At 55.2% G+C, this 8468-nt stretch overlaps 1 protein-coding gene across 2 annotated transcripts; it reads left to right on the forward strand.

Annotated features, from left to right (window-relative positions):
• Positions 1-10: 10 nt before the first annotated feature.
• ZNF668 (zinc finger protein 668) lies at positions 11-8107 on the forward strand. 2 transcript variants are annotated; one of them, XM_077141164.1, is made up of 3 exons: positions 11-120; positions 5490-6161; positions 6673-8107. In XM_077141164.1, exons 2-3 carry the CDS (start codon positions 5512-5514, stop codon positions 7883-7885), a joined length of 1863 nt encoding a protein of 620 aa, XP_076997279.1. In that variant the 5' UTR covers positions 11-120; positions 5490-5511; the 3' UTR covers positions 7886-8107. The 2 variants fall into 2 exon arrangements, with proteins under 2 accessions (XP_076997279.1, XP_076997280.1); XM_077141165.1 differs by lacking the exon at positions 11-120 and adding an exon at positions 545-5125.
• The last annotated feature ends 361 nt before the right edge of the window (positions 8108-8468 follow it).

Genomic DNA, 8468 nt, shown 5'->3' on the forward strand with positions numbered 1-8468 from the left:
TCCCCCTCCCCCCCGCCCCCGCGCTGGGTCCTAGCGCCAGCCCTTCCTTGGCAGTGTCCCGGGCTCCGTCAGTGCAAGGAGCCGAAGCCGACGCCGCGGAGCCAGTCTGAGTCAGTTCAGGTAGGAAATGACGGCAGGGAGCTGGCAGATGCCCGGGCGGCCTCGGCGTGAACGTGATCCGAGCGAGCCTCAGTTTCCCTATGGGCACGGAGGGTGGACGGGGCCGGCCCGGCTCGGGCAGCGCGCGCGGGGCGGGAGGAGAGTGGCCTCAGGCAGGCGCGGGAGGGCACCAGGCCTAGTGGGTCCTAGAGCCCGCCGGCTGCCACTACGGACCTGCGCCCGCGGACACCCGGACTCGGCCCGCACGGCTGCCGGCCTTGCACGGCGTAGGCCCAGGGGTCCTAGAGCCTGCCATGTTGCGGGCTTTTGTCCCCGTCTTGCGGCCCGCCCAGCGGCGTCCGGGTACCTGCGGTCCCCCTCCCCGGCCGAGCCCCTGGCCGCCCCTCCCGCGGTCCTAGAGAGCACCATTTTGCAGGTCTTTGTCCCGCGTCCGGCCTTCCGTCCATTCATTTGTTCATTTTCCTCACTCATCGTTCATTCCTCTTGTCACGATCTCTGAGGCCACTTTTTCCGAGGTCTTATTCTGAAATGAGTCAGCTGAGGGCCCTGCCCTGCGGGGACTCCCAGTTTGGCGAAAGCGCCGACACGTAGGCTGTCGCAGAGTGAGGGCCGTTGAGTTAGAGACCGTTTCTGCTGCTCTCGGCCTCTCCTCAGTGTGACTTGTGTTCCTAATGCCCTTCAAACTCATTTTACGATGGAGAAAGGAGCCCCAAAGTGCAGTGGGACCCCTACCTCCAGTGCCCGTGAACTATGCCTGAGGACAGTGGTGAAGGGGATTTTTGAAGAATGCAAATGTTTTCCCTTGGGATAAGACAAGCAAGGGCTCCCAAAGCAGAGGAAACGCATGTGGAGGTGCATTGAGGTGGGGAAGTATGAGAAGGGAGCCCTGGCTGGTAGGGAATGCTGCCTTTCAATTAGGCTGGAATGATAGGCTGGGATGAAGGTGAGAACTGACCAGGTTGGAGGCCTAGAGGATGGTTGGTTATCGTGCACAGTTCCCCATCTGCCAACTCACCAGATCTCTCACAGCTGTGAGGCCTGGGTGGTGCTGTTTGTTTAGAGGTGCTGAGAGGACAAAAAATGGCTCCTTTCTCACTCTGACCCCCAGGGTCCTAGCCTAAGCTCTCTGAGAATTAAGTCTCTGCATCCCTAGTGTTTAGAGCCTATTCAGGCAACAGAACTTTCTTTCCCCCCAAAGTAGTAATGACACTGAGACAAGGCTCCATCACCAGAATAATAAGCCCACTGCAAGCTACTGAAGTGACATTCAGACCTTGTGAACTTGGAAAGACAGAGAAGTCAGTTAATAATTGGTTGCTGACCAGCAGCCTCACAAGCTCCTTAAACTAGTACTATGAGAAAGGCGGGGGCTACAGAGCTGGGTTCGTATTCCATCTCAGAGTTGGCACATTCAGTTTGTTTTAGAGTGCCCAGCCTGGTTCTAGGAGTAGCACCAGAGTCCAGGACAATTAAGGCTCCTGCTCTTCACCAGCCTGGACTCTGGTGCTAGAAACAGAGAATTATCAAGCAAGCTGTAAAATGTGTAAATGCTAGCAAAGCAAGGATCTGGTAAACACCTGGCTTTGAATATTAACTATGACCATGCACTAGAGTTCCTTTACCTCCATGTGTCTCAGTATCTATAGAATAGGGGAAATAAAATTGTTTCATTTCTAGGCAGTTTGCATGGCTTAATTTGGGTAGTACACATAAAATGCTCAGAATGGTACCTGGTAAGCTTACAAGGAATGTTATCCAGATGAGTACCTTAGAGGAAATTAGAAGGATACAGAGAGTGATTGGCACTGAGGAAAGAAAGCCCTTTTTGTGGAGGTGTCAGGGAGCTGAGAACCAAATGAAAGAGGCAGCTAGATCAGAGTCCGGGTGGGAAGATAGTGGTTCTGGCAGAGGGAACTGCTGATGCCAAGACTCTGAGGTAGAAAGAATTTAGATCTTTAAGGAAAAGAAAAGGGGACTGTATGGGTGGAGCCTAGTGAGCCGGGGGAAAGAGGAGGGAGAGGTGAGTTAAATGGGGCTAGATAGTGGTGGGGCCTTGCTACCAATGCAAAAGATACTGGTCTTTATTAAGGGAGTAGTGGAAAGTCTCACGATTGGCCACATCAACCTTGAATGAATGAAGACTGGTAGAATAAGACCCAGCCCAGCCCAACCCAGAGACCTGAAGACTTGGGTCTTCAACAGGCATCTTTGAGAAAGCCTCCTTGGCTCTCTGTGCGGGTGGTCATATTCTTTTCCCTTGGGGGAAGTCGGTGTTAGTCTTCACATCTGTAAAAGGGGTGGAGTAAAAGTGTCTCCCTCCCAGGAGCTGGTGAAGATCTAGGGTTCTGAAGTCTTGGTTTCTTAAGTGTTGGTTTGAAATGATCCAGAGAGTGTGTTTAAAGCACAGATTCCTGGATGATTATTCTGATGCAAGGGGCTTCCAGACCTAACTTGGAGAAACATCACTCTAGAGAGTGGGTGAAAGAGTTCCCCGTAAACAGTGAAATGGGATGTTAATGGTGGGCTTCTAGGCTGGGACCTAGCCTACCTGGCCCTCCATTCTTCATGGAGTGGGTACCTGCTGGGACCAACCAGGCACTACCCTACCTATGCTTCTGGGAAGAACCTCAGGAGGAGGGATTTGCCCTTGAACGCTCTGGTCTCCGGGTCACAAATAGGAAGACTGAGACCCAGGTCCAGGAGTAGGGAGTGTAGGGGCCATGGACCCAGCCCTCTGGACCATGAAGGGTACTGGGTCCGGTTTCAACACAGTTATACAGGCATGAAAAAAAAAAACACGTGTAAGACCTGACCTCAGGGTTCTGGTCACTATGGGGCTGCTCTGGGCAACAGCCAAGTCTGGGAAACCAAGACAACTGAGCAGGGCCTAAGAGAAGACAAGTTAAATAGACCTGAATTCAAGTGTCAGCTGCATGATTACTAGCTGAGTCAACAAACTGCTGAGCCTCCTGGAACCTCCTCTGTAAAATAAGGACAATAATTCTTATCTCAGGAAGCTAGGAGAGAATTAAATAAGGTAGCAGGTTCAGCAAAGTGCTGGCTCTCAGAAGTCTCAGTAATTGAGGGCAGTAATTGTTCTTATCTCATTCAATCCTTAGCCTACTATCATTATCTCCATTTTTAAGATTAGAAAACTGGAGTCCTAAGAGATGAAGTAAATTGCCCAAGGCCACATCAGCTAGGAAGTGATGGCATCAAGATGCACAGCCAGGCAGTTTGGTTTCAGAGAGTCTGCACTGGAACCACAATGCTATACCACGTCTGAGGCCTCAGTTCCCTTATTATCCATGAAATGGGGTAATCATAGAACATTCTTCGTAGTGTTGAATTGAAGGTTAAGTGAGTCAGTACACTTAGAGCATTGGTGTTTAGAGCAAGTGCTCAATAAACAGGATCTACCATTTGTATTAAGGAGAAGCTTTCCATCAGGCAGACTCTCCAAAGATGGTCTGGAAGGAAGGTACTGAGTGCCTAGTCCAGGGAGGAAGAGGGTACCCCCTGGAAACCATAGGCAGAATTCAAGCTGTGAGGAAGGTTGGACCTCAAGCCGTTTTACTTACCTCCAGTCCCAGGATTTAGTGGGAAAGTGATATAACCAACCTGAAGGTGGAAGAGTTGTGTGGGATTGGGGGTCAAAACCTAGAAGGGATCCAAGTGGGAGACCCAGGTTCGATTCCTGCACCATGCACCAAAAACAACAACAGAAAAAAAACCTACAAGGGAACATGCAGGAAATGCTTCCCAAGGGAGGTGGGATCAAACAAAGGACTCTTGAAATTTGAAACAGCCAGGACAGATTTGGGAGGGTGAATGGTATGATAGGACACAGAGAAAAATCTTGAGCAGGGGACTGAGAGCATTGCGTGGTACTTTAGAGAGAAGACTTCGCTGCCTGTGCTCACTAGATTGTGGGGGAAACTGAGGCAGGGCCACCAAGCAGAAAGGTGCCAACTCTGAGGAGGTAGCCATTGCCACACACCCCAGGGGCTCCTGTGTCCTTCCTGGATCAACCTTAGTCCCCAGATAAGCTGCTCCTCCAGCTCTTTCCTGGGGTGAGAAGCCTGAGTCTCAGCCTGACCAGAACCCTCCTTGCTTGGCTCAGCTTCAGCATCCTCTTCAACCCCAACGTTATAATTTAGAAGCCACCAACCCCCTGAGTTGCACGGATGAGGCAACTGAAGCCTACAGAGAAGCACTAATTTCACTGAGGTCTCACAGCAAGTTATCCACAGGCCTGGAAGGAGAACCCAGGCCTCCTATCTCCCCACCTAGCCTCTGAACACACGTGGCTCCTCCTCTCCACACCATTATCCTCTCTCCCATCCCCATACCCACTCCCAGCAGTAGCTGCTGAGCTCTCCCTAACTGGATCAGTCACAATCCTCTTCTCTTCATCCCCAGGGAGGATGAGCTGGTGTTAAGACTAACATAGCCGTTAAAACTAACATAGCCGTCAATCCTATTTCCTCCCAATCATGATTCCTGGAAGCAGCTGTGTGGAGGGTGTCTGGACTCGGTACTGACAGAGTAGGGGGCCCAACAGGAGGTGTGTCCTAGGAAGCCACACCAGCTCAGATTCATTGATTATGACACAGAAAGAGGCTTCTAACTGCCAGCCATGTCTCAGGCTGTCTTATGAGAGAATGAGTTCCCCATTGCCAGAGGTATGGGAGCAGAAGCCAAAAGGAATTCCAGAGCAGAGGGTGGACCAAGATTCCTGTCTGGGGTGGAGTTCCTTCCAGTTGTGCAAGGCCTGAATTCTGTGTGAACAGCTGCTTGCCTCCAAGAGCTGACCAACCAGAGGGACCCACCACTGCCAGACAGACAGTGCCAACCATCACATTTAGCCCATGGCTCTGCCCTTCTCTGGACCCGGTTCTGGATACTTGGAGACTTGCAGGCCAGGGCCACATCTGAGTGAACCCTCTGTGTCAATAGCCTTGCCTGGCACAGTCCTCAGAGCCTGAGGTGAAGAAGGAAGATGGTGAGATGGATGGAAACTGGGCCTTCTGGGGATGTCACAGGTTTTGGAAAAGGCCAGAGTTTAGAGAAGTACAGGGGTACCTTTTTGTGACCCCAGCCTCTCGGGGGTCATCTGGTCCTCCTGCCTTCATCATTAAGCTGACCAAAGGAGAAAATTCGAGCCAAAGATGTAAGAGCCAGGAATCCCTGGAAGGAAGGGGGGAAGGGGAGCTGTGGTTCAGACTGAGTGGCCCCGGGTGGGAAATGCAGATAAGATAGGGTTCCCTCTGAAGCCATGAGAGGACTTTGGTGAGGAGCTGGGCCTTGGAGCATGTCCTTGGAGCATGGCCTAGGGATGTGGCTGCCTAACTTTGCCTCTCTCACAGAGAAGCCCCGCCCACTGAGGCCATGGAGGTGGAGCCTGCAGAGGCCCAGACCCAAACCCCTGGTTACAAGCGCTGCGGCCGTCGCTACAAGTGCCTGTCATGTACCAAGACGTTTCCAAACGCTCCCAGGGCAGCACGCCACGCTGCCACACATGGGCCTGCAGACCGCGCAGAGGAGCTGGCTGAGGCGAAGCCGAAGCCAGAGACAGAATCCAAGGCGGAGGAGACCAGCGAAGACAGGGTGCCCGGGGCAACGACGTCTAAGCCTCGGCCATATGCCTGCCCGTTGTGCCCCAAGGCCTACAAGACGGCTCCCGAACTTCGCAGCCACGGGCGCAGCCACACGGGCGAAAAGCCCTTCCCGTGTCCGGAGTGCGGCCGCCGCTTCATGCAGCCCGTGTGCCTGCGCGTGCACCTGGCCTCGCATGCCGGCGAGCTGCCCTTCCGCTGCGCACACTGCCCCAAGGCCTACGGCGCGCTCTCCAAGCTGAAGATACACCAGCGCGGCCACACGGGCGAGCGACCCTACGCTTGCGCCGACTGCGGCAAGAGCTTCGCTGACCCGTCGGTGTTCCGCAAGCACCGGCGCACTCACGCCGGCCTGCGCCCCTACGGCTGCGAGCGCTGCGGCAAGGCTTATGCCGAGCTAAAGGACCTTCGCAACCACGAGCGGTAAGACGCATCTGGGAGCTGGGCCCTGTGGCTAGTGGGGTCAAGAGTGTTTGGGGTTAACCAATGGGAAGATGGAGGGGACGGGTGGTCCCTTCCAGAGATGACCAAGGGAAGGGGGTGGTCAGCATGGGGCATGAGGTGGGGAGGCAGACCGGTTGGGATGGAACCTAGGAGGCTGGAGGTGGGTTCCGGATGGCCTAGGTTCTTGGCCAAAACGGAAGGGGGCAGAGTTGGAAATTGGGCGGCTCAGAGGGTCTTCGGTGAAGCCCAGGAAGGTGAGCATGTCCTGGTCTTCAGCGAGAGAGCTTATCTGGAATTGAGGCACCCCAGGCCCTTTAAGCCTTTTTCTAAATTTCAGCCTGCTTTCTTGAACCCGGGGTGCAGCCCTGGAGCCCTGAGGGGATTGGCCAAAGCCTCCAGGTTGTTAGGAGGCCCCGAAGTAACAGCGAACAGGAATTGGGGTCAGGTAGTGGCGCCGTCACCCTCATGCCAGGTCCCCCACCTCCCTCAGGTCCCACACAGGTGAGCGCCCCTTCCTCTGCTCCGAGTGTGGGAAGAGCTTCTCCCGCTCGTCCTCGCTCACATGCCACCAGCGCATCCACGCGGCGCAGAAGCCCTATCGCTGCCCCGCCTGCGGCAAGGGTTTCACACAGCTCAGCTCCTACCAGAGCCACGAGCGCACCCACTCCGGCGAGAAGCCTTTTCTGTGCCCGCGCTGCGGCCGCATGTTCTCCGACCCTTCGAGCTTCCGGCGTCACCAGCGGGCGCACGAGGGCGTGAAGCCTTACCGCTGCGAGAAGTGCGGCAAGGACTTCCGGCAGCCTGCAGACCTGGCCATGCACCGGCGGGTGCACACGGGTGACCGGCCGTTCAAGTGCCTGCAGTGTGACAAGACGTTCGTGGCATCCTGGGACCTCAAGCGGCACGCCCTGGTGCACTCGGGCCAGCGGCCCTTCCGCTGCGAGGAGTGCGGGCGTGCCTTTGCGGAAAGGGCCAGTCTCACCAAGCACAGCCGGGTGCACTCTGGGGAGCGCCCCTTCCACTGTAACGCCTGCGGGAAGTCCTTCGTGGTGTCCTCAAGCCTGAGGAAGCATGAGCGGACCCATCGAAGCAGTGAGGCCGCAGGGGCTCCCCCACAACAGGAGCTGGTAGTGGGGCTGGCGTTGCCTGTTGGCGTGGCAGGCGAGGGCTCAGCGGCACCGGCAGCAGGGGCCGGGCTCGGAGACCCTCCAGCTGGGTTGCTAGGGCTGCCCCCAGAGTCAGGCGGGGTGATGGCCATGCAGTGGCAAGTGGTGGGCATGACGGTCGAGCATGTGGAATGCCAGGAAGCTGGCGTTGGGGAAGCCCCTGGTCCCTTGGCAGGGGCCGGCGAGTTGGGCAGGGAGGAGGTTGATGAGAAACCGCCGCAGTTCATGTGCCGCGAGTGCAAGGAGTCCTTCTCCACGCTGACATTGCTGCGGCGGCATGAGCGCTCACACCCGGAGCTCCGGCCATTTCCCTGCACTCAGTGCGGCAAGAGCTTCTCAGACCGGGCCGGGCTGCGCAAGCACAGCCGCACCCATAGCTCCGTGCGCCCCTACACCTGTCCTCACTGCCCCAAGGCGTTCTTGAGTGCCAGTGACCTGCGCAAACACGAGCGCACCCACCCGGTGCCTGCTGGGACTCCCCCGCCCCTCGAGCCCCTTGTAGCTTTGCTAGGAATGCCTGAAGAAGGGCCAGCCTGAGGCTCCCCGCGCCCGCTCAGCCACACTCCCAGGAGCCCAGCCCTCAAGAGGGTTTCCCCAGAACCCTTTTTTCACCCCTGCTCGCTCTTTAGACTCCAGATCTCCTGCCCCTGCACAGCCAGTACACCGCAACCCAACTGAGAGAGCTGGGGGTCGTGGGGATTGGCCACACTGTTGAGAAAGATGGTTTTCTCTGCAGCACTCATTAAAGAATTACTTTGACGCTCTGTCTGCCTACTGCGTTCTGGAGGTGGGGTGGGTGGAGTTTGGACATCAGATAAGATTCAAAGGGATCAATGGATTGACAGAATTAGATTCTAGAAGGGTCTTTGGCTGCATTCTTTCCCAAAGTAGATGTCTTGGAACAAGAGTTTCTCGGCCTAGTGAGTACAAATTCCCTGTATGCCCTTCTTGGGGGTTCTTGATAATCAAAAGCTCATTAGAGGTATTGACACATCCCACAGTGAACAAATCGGTTTTAATTTTGCTTAGCCCTACTTATTTGACCATGGAAACGTTTTAATGAGTAGTTCTACTTTTATCCTTTTGTAGATAATAAACTGAGGTCAAAAGTTTATATCCT

This window comes from Tamandua tetradactyla, chromosome 23 (genome assembly GCF_023851605.1).
Source record: "Tamandua tetradactyla isolate mTamTet1 chromosome 23, mTamTet1.pri, whole genome shotgun sequence".
In the NCBI taxonomy this organism is placed as follows: domain Eukaryota; kingdom Metazoa; phylum Chordata; class Mammalia; order Pilosa; family Myrmecophagidae; genus Tamandua; species Tamandua tetradactyla.

Coding starts and splice junctions, on each gene's coding strand:
- ZNF668 (XM_077141164.1), top strand. CDS start 5,512: ATGGAGGTGGAGCCTGCAGAGGCCCAGACCCAAACCCCTGGTTACAAG. Junction 6,162..6,672: donor GACCTTCGCAACCACGAGCG/GTAAGACGCATC, acceptor CACCTCCCTCAG/GTCCCACACAGGTGAGCGCC.